The 18,801-nt window shown below is 45.1% G+C and overlaps 1 protein-coding gene across 1 annotated transcript in view; it reads right to left on the minus strand.

Annotated features, from left to right (window-relative positions):
- LOC142310154 (embryonic polyadenylate-binding protein-like) overlaps nt 1–18,801 on the minus strand; it is a 113,000-nt gene that overhangs the window by 44,039 nt on the left and 50,160 nt on the right. The window contains exons 5-7 of the mRNA XM_075347640.1: nt 7,540–7,679; nt 4,708–4,802; nt 4,337–4,474 (exon numbers count right to left, since the gene is read on the minus strand). Coding sequence (XP_075203755.1) covers nt 4,337–4,474; nt 4,708–4,802; nt 7,540–7,679 — 373 coding nt within the window. The remainder of the gene's footprint in view (nt 1–4,336; nt 4,475–4,707; nt 4,803–7,539; nt 7,680–18,801) is intronic.

Raw genomic sequence — 18,801 nt, forward strand, 5'->3', positions numbered from 1 at the left:
CAGAGGCAAGGAAGACAGAATATCTTATCGAGGAACTTTCCTCTTAAGCTTATCCTCCAACTGAGTCACTCATACCGCCAAGGATCTCGCTGTATATGTAGAAGCACTAGCTGGATGTAGAGCACTTGCTGAGGACTCCCAGGCATTTTTAAAGAAGAAGAGATCTGCTTTTCTGTCCATGGGGTCTTTTAGTGACCCCATGTCCTCGAGCGGGATAAAATACTTTTTGGATGCTTTGGCTACCGCCACATGCAATTTAGGAGCCCTATCCCAGGAGGAACATGCGGCTTCTTCAAAGAGGTATTTACGTTTAAAGTTTTCGTGTACACACCCTCTCGTCAGGTTTCTTCCACTCTCTGGATATTAGGGACTGCACTCTGTCGACCAATGGGAAGGCCTGACGTTTCTTCTGCTCTAGTCCATTAAACATCGCATCCTGTAAAGAATGTTGCGGTTTCTCATCAGACATGCTCATCATACGTCTGACCGCCTTAATCAGCTTGTCTGTGTTTTCTACAAGAAAACACTGGCGCTCTCCAACATCACTGTCAGAAAAGGAAAAAGATGCAGAAACAAAGAAACCACATTCCCCCCTCCGGGAACTTGCCAAGGTAGGAGGTAAATGCTTGCGCTTCTTACACGGTGGCTTTCTAAAGGCCCCTTTACACACAGACTTTCAGCGATCCCACCAGCGATCCCAACCGGATAGGGATCGCTGGTAAGTTGCTGGGAGGTTGCTGGTGAGAGGTCACACAGTCAGACGCTCCAGCGATCCCACCAGCAACCTGACCTGGCAGGGATCGCTGGAGCATCGCTACACGGGTTGCTGGTGAGCTGTCACCAGCAACCAGTGACCAGCCCCCAGCCAGCAGCGACGCACTGAGGCGATGCTGCGCTTGGTAACTAAGGTAAATATCGGGTAACCAACCCGATATTTACCTTGGTTACCAGCGCACGCAGCTACACGTGAAGGGAGCAGGGAACAGCGCACACTGCTTAGCACTGGCTCCCTGCTCTCCTAGTTACAGAACACATCGGGTTAATTACCCGATGTGTGCTGTAGCTACACGTGCAGAGAGCAGGGAGCCGCGCACACCGCTTAGCGCTGGCTACCTGCTCTCCTAGTTACAGCACACATTGGGTTAATTACCCGATGTGTACTCTGCTACACGTGCAAGGAGCAGGAGCCGGCACTGACAGTGAGAGCGGCGGAGGCTGGTAACGAAGGTAAATATCGGGTAACCAAGGACAGGGCTTCTTGGTTACCCGATGTTTACCGTGGTTACCAGTGTCCGCAGAAGCCGGCTCCTGCTGCCTGCACATTTAAGTCCCCTTTACACAGAGACTTTCTAGCGATCATGCTGCACAGCGGGAAACAAAGGACCAAAGAATGGTCCTGAACGATTTGTAGCGATCAGCAACTTCACAGCAGGGGCCAGGTCGCTGATATGTTTCACACACTGCAATGTCGCTGGGGAGGTCGCTATTACGTCACAAAACCGGTGACGTTACAGTGATGTCGTTTGCGATGTTGCAGTGTGTAAAGCCACCTTAAGGCACTGAAGGGAGCTTCTTACTCCAGACCTAATGATGGATCTGAGATCTGAAGCAAACCCCGGGATTTCACCTGAAAGGGTCTGTAGGATACAATCCTTGTACAGCCTTTTGGTCCAAATATGGCCTAGCCCTTGTTTACAAAGGGGCACATTCTCAGTTCCTGGTTTTTGAAGAACGCTTCCTTGGCCTCTGCACCTAACACAACAGGGAAGGAGGGGGGACACAAACAAAAAAACCTCTTTACAAAGTGAACTTTCCCGAAGATCACTCACCACTCCGATGTAAAGAGGCGGTACCGGGTTGGGGAGGGGGGGGGAGGAGCGCTGCCATCCGACAACTCTCCCCTGGAGGCTCCTCTGCTGTCGGGCTTGTCACAACTCTACTGACTGGACCGGGTACCACTCTTCTAGAGAGTCTTCCACAAAATCCAGTGCAGCTTCAACGACGCTGAGGCTGCTTCTGGTGCTTCTCTGGCTTCTTAGTAGCAGCGGGGGATGACAGCTGCAGCCCTTGTCGCTGCTGCTGATCTCGATCCTGGTCCATCTTGCTGGAGGGGTCAGGCTGGAGTATATGGCACCAACCCATTGACCCCCCCCGCCATTTTTAAATGGACGGGGCGCTCGACAGCCCCCTCCAGTGCCTCCAGACCCACTTCTGGGTCTGATGGTCACCAGCGTGTCAACACGGCACGTCCATGCATGGGCAAACTGGAGCGCAGGGCGCCACATACCGGACGGTGCAACCAAAAGCTCCAGCACATGCGCGGGAAAACACAATGTCATCCAAGATGGCGCTGCCAGACGCTGCCGCACACATGTTGCCGGAGAGGAAAGGCAGTGGCTACCACCTCAGAGAGGGGGTCACAGCCTGCGTCCCCTCACAGTCAAAAGCTCCCGTGGGCCTGCTGTGGCAAATCCAGGGGACCCATGCTGGCTGAAGCAAGACCCGTGCAACTGCCATAACCAACCGTCTGGGCTGGGTAAGCAAAAAAATCTTCCAAGGCCCTCCAGGGCCGTCATATTCTACGGTTCCCCATTCAAGCAGAGGAAACCAACTGCTGCGGGGAGAGGTGCCGCTCTCTTTTTATCCTGTACGTTTCCTGTCCTTGAAGGGCGGATTCTCTCTCGTGGTGCAGTCATAGGGTGAAGGAAAAATAACCAACATCCTTTACTGGGATTGAGAACTGAAAGTATAGCAGCCATCCTCTGCATTTGTTAATTTGCTTTTATATCGATTCTATTTACAATCCACACAGTTATAACATTTAGAAAATGGCTGCATTGCCAAAATTAGATTTCAATTCTTCCCTTTAATATAGTCTGGAAGAGATCATTTATATGCATTCCATCTGCATCCAAGCTGCTGCTGCCTTCACTAGTTCTCATGTAGCAAGCTTCCATCCAGCATTTATTCCTTCTTCATGTGCTTTCCTCCTTAATGTAGCTTGTTTTTACTGCCCTCATTGAGACTGTACATGCTTTCTCCTCTCTCCATATTGTGAAAATCTGTGTTGAACCCCTTCCCTTCTGTTATCTCCATCACAAAGAAGGGAGGGGAAGCAAAGAGCTGTCAGAAGCAGCAGCTCTGACATGTTTAACATTTTTGAAAGCAACCAATTAGATAAAGGACTTACAGGAATATGGAGAAGCAAAATACAGTTGTAGAAAATGTTTGATAATCATTTACAAAGTTGCTTATCTTTGCATTTAAGAAGCAAATGAAAAAAAAAAATCCTGATAGCGATACATAAAAAAAGATACCGCTGTTCTTAAAGGGAGTGTCAGCACAGAATGACTATCCAAAACCAAGCACAGGCACACAATGCATTCTTGCTGTGGCCAAACATTTAACATTTAAGTGCATCTTCCCACCTACTAGTTTTTCACTCCCATCTCCAACACCCCATCTTGTTTGATTGACCGCTCTGGCTTTATAGATCCAAAGAAGGGTGGAGATAGATGGAAAACAAGTACACTTTAAGGGACTGTCAGCACAGAGTGTCTGTTCAAACCAAGTACAGGCACTCATGCATCATGACGGGGCTAATCATTACATGCACCGTCCACCTGCTTGTTTCCATTTATCTCTTCCCTTCGTCTGGCTCTATGAAGCCAGAGCTATCATTCAAAGAAGAGAGGAAGGTGGAGACTGTGGGAAAACAACCAAGGGGAAAGGAGTATTTAAATGATCAGCCCCGCCATGATGCACAGAGCGCGTGTACTTGGTTTGAATAGTCATTCTGTGCTGACAGAGTCCCTTTAAATCCACCTTCCCAACCAGATTAACAGGTAGGAGGGGGCACTTAAATGTTTGGCCATACCATGAAGCACCAAGCGCCTGTACTAGGTTTATACAATCATTCTATGCTGACAGTCCCTTTAAACTGTTATTCCCATCTCCAAGATTCTATCCATATATGTAACAGGTGTAATAATAACATTAGCAAATACCTCCCATTAGAAATTTAGCATAGTTATGATTAGCCATGTCTCTTACCTCATGTGCAGGGCATTGCAGTGGATTAGGTATCCATGGTTATGACCATGAGCAACTAACTCACTATATGAGTAGTCACAACCATGGATACCTAAATTGCAATGTTCTGAATATGAAGTAAGACATGGCTACATAAAGAGAACTATACTACATTTCTAATTGAAGGTATTTGCTAATATTATTATACCTACTAAATATTAGGATAGTATCTTGGAGATAGAGTGAGAGAACAGCCTGTGCTTTGGTATCAGCATATGAACCTCTAGAATCACAGACTCATTACCTGATATCTACTGATTCGCTCCTGTTTGATCTGCTCAAACCTGCGTTTCAGTTCACTCTGACGTTCCACCCTCTTCTGAGCTCGTCCAACATAAAGCATGCGACCATTTAATTCCTTGCCATTCATTTCTGCAACTGCCTGAAGTGGAAGACATTCTTCTCATTAACAATCAGTGAATACATGAACAAATAGTGTGGATATTGAAGTCAAAGCTATACAATTATATTTGGTGATTAACTGTATATCACTGTCCGCAAGAAAATTTGCTTTGCCTTCTTTATAGCCACACGCAACTTTCTGCAAAACTAGAAAAGTAAAAAGTTCAGCTGACAATACTTTGTCCACTCGGAGCACTGTTCATGAACACTTACTCTCTGAGCTTCTTCATGATTTCCATAATTCACAAATCCAAATCCACGTGAGCGTCCGCAGTCATCCATCATTACTTTTACACTTAAAGTGTGTCCTAAGGAAGAAAACTACATATTTTTTACTTATATTCAGCCACCACCTACTATGGCAATGAACAAAAAGTTCAAAAGAGGGATGAAAACAAAAAAAAGTTATCAAAGCATGTTAGTAAGAGGAGAGCCTGCGCCTACAGTGGAGGCAGCAGCTCCTGAGGAGGGGAGACGCACAGATGACAAACGCCTTGGGTGTGTATACTATGAATGGCATGGAACAAACCTTTAGTGATGAATCTCACAGTATCCGCATTCACCGCTCTGAGAAAAGTGTAGGTATATAGGTATATATTGCCCCGGTTCTTTTGAGTGGAAAAACTAATTTTTCATTTGATAAAGGTGCAGCCCATCCAGCTGCACCCAGGTGTATATTGTAAGTGTAGTCATGTACATTACAGGCGGATCATAGTAAGCGAGAGGAATGCTTGATACAAGGTGGATGGCATTAAAGGGACCTGTCAGGTCCAATATGCACCCAGGACCACAAGCAGTTCTGGGTGCATATTGCTAATCCCTGCCTGACCGTCCCTGTATACACTAGCATAAATAAAGGGATCTTTAGATAAGTATTTTTAAAGATCTTTTATCGTATGCTAATGAGCGCAGGGACTAGTCCCCTGGGCGTTCGTTTTCCTGGCCAGTCAGCTCCATTAGCATGTTAATATACCCCTGTGGGCGTGCTAACATGCTAATGAATACGCAGCGTCAGAGGATGATCTCACTCACCTCTCAGCTGCCATCACCGCCCGACACTGGATTTCGGCTCAATGCGCATGACCCTGGAGTTCCAGTCATGCGCACTATGAAGCCGGGTGTACGTGTCCTAGCTTCAAACTGAAGTAGTGCGCATGTCCGAAACTCAGGGGTCATGCAGCGATGGCAGCAGAGAGGTGAGTGAGATCATCCTCTGACGCTGCACATTCATTAGCATATTAGCATGCCCACGGGGGTGTACTAACATGCTAATGGAGGCAACTAGCCAGGGGAACGAACGCCCAGGGGGCTAGTCCCTTCGGTCATTAGCATACAGTATACGATCTTTAGAAATACTTTCTCTAAAGCCCCCGTCACTTTTGACGACTTTCCAGCGATCCCAAAAACGATACGACCTGATAAGGATCGCTGGTAAGTTGCTACGTGGTCACTGGTGAGATGTCAAACAGTCAGATCTTCCCAACGATGCAGCAACGATACAGCGACCTGTATAATGATCTCGGTGGTCGTTGCACGGCTACGTGGTTGTACGTTTCTGAGCTTTGAGTCATCAATGAGGTCTTGGTAAGGTGTCAAACACATCTATGCATCCTGCCCAGCAGGACCTCGACTATCAAAAAATGGTCCAGGCCATTCTGACAAGACCAGTGATCTCACAGCAGGGGCCTGGTTGCCACTGTGTGTCAAACATAGCAAGATCGCTGGTGAGGTCGTTGTTGTGTCACAGAATCTGTGACTCAGCAGCGATCTTGCTATGTGTGAAGGTACCTTAAAGATCTCTATCTATGCTAGTATATACAGGGGCGGTTAGGCAGGGATTAGCAATATGCACCCAGAAATGCTCATGGTCCTGGGTGCATATTGCACCTGACAGGTTCCCTTTAAACAGTATCAGGGTGGTAACAAGCTTTGGTGTGAATGAAGTGGATGATTTACATAAAGTCAAACTAGGTAAATCACATTTCTCTTCCGTTTGACAGCAATATATTGCTAATTTTATCAGGCACTAGTAAGCTTTTCAGCTTACTGTGTGCAGTAGTTGTGACAGCCAAAAAGAAAAAATGTTGAGCCCCAGCCACACCACTGTCCGCTTTCTGTACAATGTATATTGGCAGCTGCTAATCAGTGCTGAGGACATACTCAGACAGCAAATACAAAAAATGGTAGTCAGAAAATGGTAATCTGCTGTTAAACACTGAATTTATTTAAACTGCCCAGTAAATGACCCAACCCATACAGATTAGATTGACAGCTGCAGCTACTAGTTTTAGGGGGTAGCAACAACAACCACCATCTTGTGTGTATAGTAATGTCCCAACTTTGCACCAATATCAGATTTGGGGGGGGGTAGTAGTAATCAGGCTATTGGATTGTTACATGATTATCTATTTGTTCTCCACGGCGTTGCGCAGCAGCTTTTTTTCTTTACCCATTTAACACACAAATGCTTGAAAAAGCCAAGGACTAATGTGAATGAGGGTGAGATATAGCATGTATGGAAAACTGTACCGTTCGATTCAGTTTTCTCAATAAAACAAATTCCTAGTGATATCACGGTGTGACATTTCCTGTCAAAAAGCAAAACAAGCCCTCTTCTGCTATAATCAGGTTTCATTACAAAAGGCTTTTTTAAAGACTAAACCAAATTCCAAAAAGTATATCCGGAAACCCTCTCTGGCCCAAAAAGCAATAAATTGTGCTACTTTAAAGGGGGTTTTCAGAGCAGAAAGGGCTGACATACTATATCTGGGATATGCCATACGTTCCAGATCAGTAGGTGCTGACTGCCTGGACTATAGATATTTCCTATTTGAGCAGAGCTCCTTTATAGTCACTGGAATGAAGCGGGGCTATAATTCCCTGCACAGCAATTGTGCAGCGTGGACCCCGACCGACCAAGGTTATGGCGCATACTACCAAGAGGCCATAGTATTAGTAGATAACACTACCGCTAAGTAAATGGCTGCAGGCAGCAATCTTTCCCTTTCATCTGTACTGCAGTGCGATATTTATTGTGCTACATACCAAAGGCAGAAAAGATTTCCTTTAGTCGTACATCATCCATATCATCACCAAAATTCTTGATGTATACATTAGTAAATTCCAGAACTTTTGTCCCATATTCCAGCTCTCTCTCCCTTCGTGATTTAAAATTGCCAACAAATCTGAAAAGCAAAAAGAAATATAAGCATTAGGATCATATGCGGGTTGAACTTTGAGAATTTGGAATAAAAAGTCATTTGCAAGGACCCCCTCATATACCAGATCTGAACCCTAATATCTCCGTTTACTAAAAACCCATTTAAGGCCCTGTGCACTCTGGGTAGGGGCGTTTATTAAGCAAAATATGCACCCTTTGGCAGAATTCCGCACCTGCAGTAAAACAAACGCACCCAAAATCCGCATGCAGTTTTACCGCGGTTTGTTGCGGTTTTGGTGTGGATTTTCCGCAATTTTGTCCCTGCGGTTTTTAACCATTTATCAATGGCAAAATCGTAGGTACCTGTGGAAAAGATACGGCATTCTGCTTTTTGCTGCAGAAATTCTGTAGGGAAAAAAAAACGCAGTGTGCGCACAGCATTTTGGATTTCTCAGTTTTTGCTGGGGAAGGACCGCAGGAACTTTATGAACAAAAAACGCACTTTTCTGCAGCAAAAACCGCAGCAAATCCGCAGTAAAAAAAACGCAGTGTGCACACAGGACCTAAGCGCTGCCAAATATTTTTTCAAGCTTATGAGAATGTGTGACAGAAGCCACACAGTGGATGATTTGCACATAGGCATAAAGCAGCAAATCACACACCTGATAGATCCCCATCAACTACAACCGGGCATTCTCCAAAACAATGTGGCTGCACTACGATTAGGCAAGTAACTCCTGCTCCCTGCATGGTGCAAATCCTAAATTTAATCAAGCTTTTTTTTTTTTTTTTTTTAAAGTATACCAATTAGAAGGTGTTGCCCACAGCCAGGAGGAGTGTGTCCGGGCATTTTTACCATTTTTACATGACAAAACACAATCTCCCGGCTTTGCAAAAACAGAACACACTGCCTGAGCGCCACATGATGCGCAACATGATGGAATTTAACACTTCATATGTTGTAGTGTCTTTATGAGCAGCATAAAGCGGTGACTGATTATATCCTACAGAAGGCAAACTGGAGCTTGGCTTACTCAAACCCACCATTGGAAGCTGATGGACATGTGTCACCTACTGATGCGCTTCGAAAAGTTTACTAAATTTGTCAGTAGGACAACTGTGATATCAACAATATCAACCCTTACATTTGTACTGGGGAAAAAAGCATTCCTAAACATACAGGAGGGGAAAGTGGTTGTGGACATTGAGTTCTCTCGGGACTAAGCAGACTGTGGAATTGATGAATACTACCATGTTTTTCCAAAAATAAGACCTCCCCCAAAAATAAGCCCTAGCAGGGATTTTCAGCATTTTTGGAGCAAGGCTTAAATATAAACCCTCCCCCAAAAATAAGCCCTAGCCGCGGATCAATAATGAAGTGTCCATGCAGCTAAAAAAGTTAGATGCTGCAGGACACTGCATTATAGAAAGCAGACACCCCACAATCATACTCACCTGATGCCGATCTGTGGACCTGCACTAATCGCACCCCTACACACATCCAGTCGCGCGCACAAACATCCCGTCGCACACACACACACACACACACATCCAGTTGCGCGCGCGCACACACACACATCCCGTCGCGCACACACACATCCCGTCGCGCACACACACATCCCGTCGCGCACACACACATCCCGTCGCACACACAATCAGATCGCACACACAATCAGATCGCACACACAATCAGATCGCACACACAATCAGATCGCACACACAATCAGATCGCACACACAATCAGATCGCACACATCGCAAAAAAAACTATAAGACTGTCTTTTTGGAATGTCACAGAGGGAAGCAGATTTTGTGGAATAAGGTACGGTCGGTGTAAGTGACACAAAGCTTAGAAAACATTATAAAGAACACTTGCTAGTCATGCCCTCACAAAAATCCATGTTTGTCAAACAGAAGTATTTTATGGAAGGGGAAAACACGGGGCGACTTCTGGCTTCAATAGTTAGAGCACAGGAGTGATCACCACATCTAGATTAAAAAAACCTACAATTTTGGTCACTACTCAAAACAATGAGCCACCTGACTAATCAAAAAAAACAAAAAAAAACAAAACAGTAATCCACAGTGACAAATAGACCTACAAGAACTACTCAAATTCATAAAAGCATATAATCTTTATTAGAACAGAACATACCAAAAAATAAGAATTACATGATAATAGTCCACAAAACAATGCACAGTGATGATAATAGTCCACAAAACAATGCACAGTGATGGGGGATGACATGAAAGGAACAGCAGGACCCGTACAATGATAATGTAATAAGAAAGATGTGGTAATAATAATATAATAATATAGATTATGAAATATCCAGGTATATTAAAAGGTCTCCTCCTAAGAAAAAAATATAAGGGTGCACAGTACAATGTCACAATCAATATAAATAGTACCCAAACATTTTTTTTCAAAATAATGTAACAAAAACTACAAACATTGTAATTAATGGAAAACCGGTACACATACCAAGACTCCTTACCAATGAAACACTGACGCATTTCATCGTGGCTTTCTCCAAAGGCGTGTCCTTGGAGAAAGCCCAACCCAGGGTTACCAAACTACAGAAAGCTTGGCACACTATGCCAGGCCTTGCAGAGTTTGACAGGACCACTGATATTGCTGCGACCCGAACGGATTCGGCGGAAGCATCAGCTAGGAATCCTGTGGCCTTTTTCAGAATAGGAAGGGAGGCCAGGAGATCATCTCGGGATGTACCCTGAGAGAGATGTTCCTCAGTCTTACCCAGTGAGTTAATGCTATGGATACACAGGTAGACAAAATGTTGGTTTTAAGCAGGGTTGCTGAAGTTTCCCAGGACATTTTTAGCAAAGCTTCTGTTTTGCGGTCCATGGGATCCTCGAGTTGGGATGAATCATCAAAAGATAGCAATGTTTTCTTTGCTACCTTGGCAATTTGTACGTCAACTTTTGGAATCTCCCATAGAGAAGAATTTCCCTCGAAGAGGTAATCTATTGTTTAGCTCACTTGGAACGGTCAGACGTTTCTCCGGAGCTTCCCATTCCTATAGGATGAGATTTTGGATGTTCTCATGAACTGGGAACCCTGATCTCTTTTTGGGTTTAATCCTCCAAATAGCTTATCCTGGATGGAGTGTGAAATTTTTTCTTCTTCCCTCCCCCTGGTGCATCCTATGGCCTCTAATAATTCCTCCATGTCTTCTGAAGAGATTTCTTCCCCACTGTTTTCTCAGATACTGAGGCTATGTCCTCGTCTTCAACTGCATCGGAGGCGGAGGCTGGGTGGTCAATAGAATCAGCATCCGACCCTTCTGCTGTACAGATTTTCCAATCCTTAGCAGTAGGGGGCAGAAGTGACTGGGAGAGGGAGGCTATGGAAGTCTCTACCTCCTGGCGGACTAAACCTCTGATCTCATCTTTCAGGGACCGCTGTTCCTCCCTGATAAGGTTGTCTGTGCATGCTTGGCACAGTTTCTTAGTGTGAGAAGATGTGAGTTTTCCCATAACAAACAGCACACTTCCGGTAGGGCGTTTGTCCCTCTTGGGGGCAGGCACCTTGTCTCCCTAAGAGAGGGAGAAAAAGAGTTACTAATGCTAGTCCTCACCCCCCCCAGAAGTGACTCACCCTGTGTCAGACTCACCGAAGCAGGGATGGCGCTGAGCTCTGAAGAAGCAGAGTGGGACAATTGTTCACCTTCCATACCAGGATGTGGGTCGGTCATGATCCTACCTGCGAAGTACCAGTCCCCCAGCGCCAAACCTAATTGAGCCCCTCCTCCCTGGGTCGCATGAGGGTAGGAGTCAGGAAATCGGAGCGAACCCAGAGGTGAGTGAATCAAACTTCCGCTATGTCCCTGCCGGCAGAGCGTCGCGAGCGCTCCCTGTGGAACGCATGGAGACCGGAAGTGACGTTTGCGGTAGAGACGCGGACACTTCCGGCAATGCGTAGACAGCGTCAACCAGTACGGGGAGGGAGGAGGTGCAGGAGAGCTCAGGGAGGCCTCCGGCGTGGCGCCCCATCCAGCTTTACCCCGCAGTGTGGTGCAGGAGGATGGGGAGAGGTCCAGGGAGATGGGAGCAGCAGTGGCGGAGGAAGGCAGAGCCCCCACCCTCAGTTGCCCGGCTAACAGGTAACCGTAGGTGGTATTACGCTCGCCGGCTACAGAGCACCACAGATAACCTCTTCATCCTGATAGGGACAGGAAAAACACTAACAAGGGAAGCGGGGAGGGGGCCTTTTAACCTTTGTTTCCTGTCCCAATCAGGGTGATGAGTAAACCTCCTATGGTGATGTCGTGGAGGGTGACTGGAGAAAATATAAATATATAGTTATAGCTCTCAGAATACAGCAAAGCAAAAACTATTTTTTCTATACAATTATTTTTATGGTTTAAAAGCGGAAAAACATGAAAAAAAATTATATTAATGTGGTATTGCTGTAATCCTACTGACCCGAAGACGAAAACGGCCTTCTCACTTTTACAGCACAGTGAACAACGTAAAACAAAAAAAAATTATGAATTGCTGTTTTTTCTTAATTCTGTTGCTCACAAAAAGTGGGATAGAAAGCGATCAAAAAACACTGTGGCTCAAAGTGGTATCAATAACCTACAAATGATCCCTCAAAAACAGGCCCTCACATGACTATCAGAAGAAAAACAAACTATATAGTCTTCAAAAATCAGTGATGCAAAAATCCTTTATTTTGTAAAAAAGCTCTTTTAATGTGATAGTAGCCATACCTAAAAAGAACAACAAATCTAAAAGGATGAATTAAAAGGAGCCTAATCATGTATACCGCATGGCATGCGGCCCAAAAAATAAATAGAGCCAATTCTTCAATTGATGTTTAGTTCATTTTGCCTCCCAAAGATCACAGTACGGCGAGGCTCATATTTAGCCTGTGCTCTATGCTGAGCGCTTACATCGGGGATTATGTGAAAATCTCAGAATTGTCTGTTGAAAATTTTGTCTAAATCACTTTTTTCACTGTAATGAGGCAGAGGGAATCACTTTGAACTCCCATCTGGCCTGTGGAGCAGCGGTGTCTATCTTTTAGGCGTGCACAAAAGTGCAGTCATCAACAGTGCAGTGCGGTTCACCTTTGACAAAAGACAGACACAGATGAATAGAAGCCGAACGGACTCCGGAGTAACTCTGCTGCCTCTTTAGTAAATGGATACATTCGGGGTTTCACCTGAATCACGTATTTCGGAGATGTACTGTAGATGAAAACCCAGATGTAAGTGCTAAGCATAGACCACAGGATAAATGTGAACTAATCAAAAAATGTTTTGTACCCAAATTGCCACCAAATAGCATTCAACTCAACCCATTAAAACACAAGTCTGCACTCAGGTCCGTCATCTGTTAACTAAAGGAGGCTTCCATTTTACTGGTAGCACAAAGGCTCTGGAAAAACGCTATGGTTCACCCCCTCTAAATAAAGAAATTCCACAAAATCTGCGCTCCTAAATCCAAATGCCCCCCCCCCTCCTTTTTGAGCCCCAGAATGTGACAAAACCACAGTGTCCACATGTTTGGCATTATTGTAGTGAGCAGAGCCCGCTTAATTTACGGGGGGCAGGTTTGTTTAAAGAAGCATAAGCAGAGACTAAATCATCCTTACACTCATAGATGAATTTCCCAGAGGGGTTTGTATACCAAACTTGGTCACTTGAGGGGATTTCTGTTTTGGCACTTAGGACCTCTGCAAATGAAGTCTGCAAACTATTTTTGGAAAATCTGTGCTCCAAAAATCAAATGGCGCTCATTCCCTCCCGAGCCCTGTGGTGTGGCCAAACAGTACTGTACAGTCACATGTGGAGTATTGCCACGTTCAGGAAAAAATGTGTAACAATATGGGTCCTTTTTCACCTATTCTCCATGTGAGAATTGTTTTAACCCCAGATTTCCAACATTTTAGTGGTTAAAAATGCAATTGTTTTTCTTGAACATCCAATAGTATAAAATTTTGAGACACAATGTGGTGTCAAAATTCTCACTGCATCCCTGGATGAATTAATTAAGGGATGCAGTTTGTGGTCACTTGTGGAGGGGAAATTCTGCTGTTTTGGCACCTCAGAGGCTCTGCTAATGTGATATTGCACCCGCAAACTATTCCAGTGATATATCTGAATTCAAATGCGGCCCTCCTTCCTTTGCAATGTGCCTCAAAATTACTTTTCGACCACATAAGGGGTATTAGCGTACTCTGGAAAAATTACACAACAAATTTTATGGTCCATTTTCTCCTGTTAACCTTGTGAAAATTAAAAAATTGAGGTTAAAACAGTTTTGTGGTTAAAAATTTATTTTTTCATCTTCACGGCTCAAAGTTATAAAAATTCCGTGAAACACCTGGGGATTCAAGGTGCTCAACAAACATCTAAAGAAATTACTTGAGAGGTCTAGTTTTCAAGATGGGGTCACTTGTTGGGGAGCTCCACTGTTTAGGTACATCAGGGGCTCTCCAAACGTGACATTATGTTCGACATCTATTCCAAACAATTTGCATTTAAAAAGTCAAATGCCACTCCTTCCCTTCTGAGCTCTGCCACGCACCCAAACAGTTGTTTCCACCATTTATGAGGTATCGTCGTACTCCGGAGAGGTTGTATGGTGCATTTCTCCTGTTGCCCATGTGAAAATAAAATATTTGACATTAAAGCAATAGGCTAGTGGAAAAAAAAAATGTATTTTTTTTATTTTCACGGCTCAATGTTATAAACTTCAGTGAAGCACACAGGGGTTCAAGCTGCTCCACAAACATCTTGAAACATTTCTTGAGGGGTCTAGTTTTCAAAATGGGGTTACTTGTGTGGGAGCGCCACTGTATAGGTACATCAGGGCTCTCCAAATGAGACATTGTGTCTGCTATATATTCCAGAAAATTTTGCACTGTAAAATTCAAATGACACTGCTTCCCTTCAGAGCCCTGCCGTGCACTCAAACAGTAGATATACACCACATATGTATCAGCATAATATGGATAAATTAGACAAATTGTACTGTGCATTTTCTCCTGTAACTAGGGATGGTCGAATTCGCAGATATCCGTGATCAGTGGTCCTAACCGGATAGATAGATATATATATATATATATATATAGATATATATATATATATATATATATATATATATATATATATATATATATATATATATACACATACACACACACACTAGAAGGTGGCCCGATTCTACCGCATCGGGTATTCTAGAATTTACGTATTGTGTAGTTCATGTATGATTTTTGTATATATATATATATATATATATATATATATATATATATATATATATATATATATATATATATATATATATATATATATATATATATATATATACACACATATATATATGGAGCTGTGTGTGTGTGTGTGTTGCACGGTTTGTGTGGGTGTGGTGTGTTTTGGGGGGAGGTATGTTTTGTGCAATGTCTGTGTTGTGCGGTATGTGCATATATTTATGTATGCCGCGGTGTTTGTGTGTTGGGTGTTGTGTGTGTGCGGCATTGTCTGTGTGTGTGGGTGTCTGTGTGTGTGGGTGTATGTGTAGGGCGGTGTTTGAGGTTCCCAGTGTGTGTGTGGTGTGTTGTGTGTGTTGGGGAGAGGTGTGCTCCTCCCATCGTGCTCCATCCCCCATGCTGCGCACCCCCCATCGTGCTCCATCCCCCATGCTGCGCACCCCCATCGTGCTCCATTCCCCATGTTGCGCACCCCCCATCGTGCTCCATCCCCCATGCTGCGCACCCCCCATCGTGCTCCATCCCCCATCGTGCTCCATCCCCCATGCTGCGCACTCCCCATCGTGCTACATCCCCCATGCTGCGCACCCCCCATCGTGCTACATCCCCCATGCTGTGCACCCCATCGTGCTCCATCCCCCATGCTATAATAGTTCTCCTATTATACTCAGAGAGGAGTATAATAGGAGGACTATAATAGGAGTAGTCCTGGGGGGAGAGGAGAATAATGCCGGCTCCCTGCACATGTGTACCGGGATCCGGTGTACGCTGGTAACTATGATACACATCGGGTAACTAAGGGACCTTAGTTACCCGATGTGTATAATGGTTACCAGCGTTCACCAGCTCCGTCACGATCAGAGCATCGCAAGGTTATGTCTGGCGCTGCTGGGATCGTGACGGAGCCGGTGTACACTGGTAACTATGATACACATCGGGTAACCAAGGGACCTTAGTTACCCGATGTGTATAATGGTTACCAGCGTACACCGGCTCCGTCACGATCCCAGCAGCGCAAGGTTATGTCTGGCGATGCGTGCGGAGGGCCGAGGCGAGCGGGCAATCCATGCGGAGGGCGGGGCCAGGCCAAGGCGAGCGACCAATCCGTGGGGGGGGCGGAGCCGAGGCGAGCGGCCAATCCGTGCGGGGGGCGGGGCCATGGCGAGCCCAGCGGCCAATCAGATTTGTGTCACCGTAGAGGTCACTAAATTTACTGAGTTCAGGTTACCCATGATCACAGATGGAGGACCATGGGAACGTCCAGCTGTGATCGCAAATAACCTTAGTGCTGTCGCCACTCACTGCTGCAGCTCATTCTCTGCTTGAAGCTCACAGAGGGCAGTCATGTTCTATGGCTGCCCCATCACTTCAGATGTAGCAGAACTGGGATCATCATGGGACCTTGTGTGGATTACGTCAGACCTAGGTGTTTTTGGGGTTAATAAATTGGTGAAAGTTTTTTGTATTTTATTTCAAATAAAGAATTTTTGGGGTGTTTGTTTATTTCTTTTCCCTTAAAGCTTAGTAATAAGGGGGGGGCTTATATGCATCCCATTACTGATCTAAGGTTTAGCGGCAGCTGTAAGCTGTTATTAACCCCTTATTACCCCATTAGCCACCGCAGCTAGGCAATCAGGATGAGTCAGGTACAGTGTCGGGATTTTCCCATCTAATAGATCCAACAATCCTGGGAGGCTGCTATTTTTAGACTGGGGGGTCCCAATAAGCATCAGCCTCCCCAGCCTGAGAATACCAGCCCCCAGCTGTCTGGCTTTATCATAGCAGGGTATCATATCAAAATTGGGGGAACCGCACGCTGGTTTTTCAAATTATGTTAAAAAAAAAAAAAAAAAAAAAAAAAAAAAGCTGCATGCAGTTCTTTTTATTTTCATACACAGCCAAGTTAAGCACATGGCTGGGGGCTGCAGCCTGTAGCTGTATGCTTTATCTGTGCTAAACATCCGAGCTGACCACTACATGTATGTATAGAATCAGCCCGATAGTGCCAATATAGCACTGGCTTTAGCTTATATACAAAAATCCTGGTGATTGGTTCCCTTAAAGGGTTAATATACATTTTGAATGTGATTGAGTACTTTGAGGGGTGCAGTTTTTAGAATGGTGTCACATTTGTGCATTTTCTGTCACTTAAGCCTCTAAAAGTCACTTCAAATGTGATGTGGTTAGTGAAGAGCGAGTGTAATCATTACTATTTGAAACTTGCACAGATAGTACGGCATTCGGGGTACTCATTATATTGCAAGTTTTTGTGTACTCACCTCGCTATATTCGTATGTCCTGCCCAGCAGGTTTGGCGCCTGATTTGTAGCCACGACACATCCCGGGTTTGTGGGCTTCTTAACCAACTGCAGTAATGCCACAGCCTTCTTGGTTGTGGCATTACTGCGATTGGCTGGCCATGCAGGATCATAGGGTCTATAAAAGCCGTTCCACCGCCATTTTGTGCACATTGCATCCAGAGCCAGCATTGTATCAGTATAGGGACAGAGTGAGCAGCTGCTAGGGAGAGTGCTAGGCCTCAACACAAAAGCAGTTTACAGGGCTACCTGCAGTGTATGGGCGGCAAGGTGGCTCAGTGGTTATCACTGCAATCTTGCATTGCTGGGGTCCTGGGTTCAAATCCCACCAAGGACAACATCTGCTAGGAGTTTGTATGTTCTACCTGTGTTTGCGTGGACTTCCTCCGGGTGCTCAGTTTCCTCCCACACTCTAAAGACATACTGCTAGGGAATTTAGATTGTGAGCCCCAATGGGGACAGTGTTAATGTATGTAAAGCGCTGTGGAATAGCGCTATACAAATTAAATTATTATTATTATTATTGGTCAGTGTAGTGTAAGGAAGGACAGATTTTCGAGCAGGAACAGAGTTTAAGAACTGTCCAGAATTTTAAGTGCTGAAACTACTGAACAAGGTCACAGCACGGAGGGAGAGATTGTGGATTAGGTAGGGAGTAGAGACCTGTTTCCACAATATTTAGGGGTTTGCAGCCTGGCTTGTGGTATCCACATCAGCCACATTAATACGTTCCTAGTGGCCTTTGCAAATACAAAGCAGTACGCTAGCATTTTGTGCTGCCTGGCACAAAGGACTCGCTGGTACTTTCTCCACAAAATTTTTGGGGTCAAAGTTGGCTTGGCTATCAACATCTGCAAATATGTCACCAATACCCAAAATGACAAAAAAAGCCAGTTCAGGGACAGGGACGTGGGCATGGTGTTGTCAGTGATGGGCGACAAGGCATTGAGTCTGTCAGGTCAGAAGAGGCTTGATGCATCCACTATGTTCCTTGCCAAATTTCCTCGTCTGGAATGTAAACGTGTGTGGAAGCCAGAAGAGCGGGAGCAGATTCTATATTGGATGGCTGACAAGGCCTCTTCGCATTTCTCAAGCTGCAACAAACCTTCCAAAACCACACAGTCTACTGTGGATACACAGAAGGCTGGCCCATCCAATCCTCAACCTGGTCCTCTTTCCTTCCTCCATCATCAGTCACAGGCGACATATGACCCCAAACTTGGCCACTCCTAGGATCAGTTTTGTACATATCCTTTTATTGGCTCTGGCCTCTCACCGTGCAGCATTGAAGAGGAACGTGAGGAGGTGGCATGTATTGATGCACAAGTATTTGAGGACTTACAGCCAGAAGAAAGCCAGTTTGAGGAATCTGATTTACTGTCTCCAGAGGTGGAGGCTGATGATGATGAGACACAGGTGCCATCAAGGTCAGCCTACAATCTCAACTGGGAAGGAGGATGAGAAAGAAGACTAGGTGGTCGATGAGGAGTCCACTGATCCGACCTGGACTGTTCAAATGCATAGCCATCACAGCAACACAGGGGAAGATGTATATGTAGCACCAACACTGGCACCAAGGGG

Source organism: Anomaloglossus baeobatrachus, chromosome 5 (assembly GCF_048569485.1).
Source record: "Anomaloglossus baeobatrachus isolate aAnoBae1 chromosome 5, aAnoBae1.hap1, whole genome shotgun sequence".
In the NCBI taxonomy this organism is placed as follows: Eukaryota; Metazoa; Chordata; class Amphibia; order Anura; family Aromobatidae; genus Anomaloglossus; species Anomaloglossus baeobatrachus.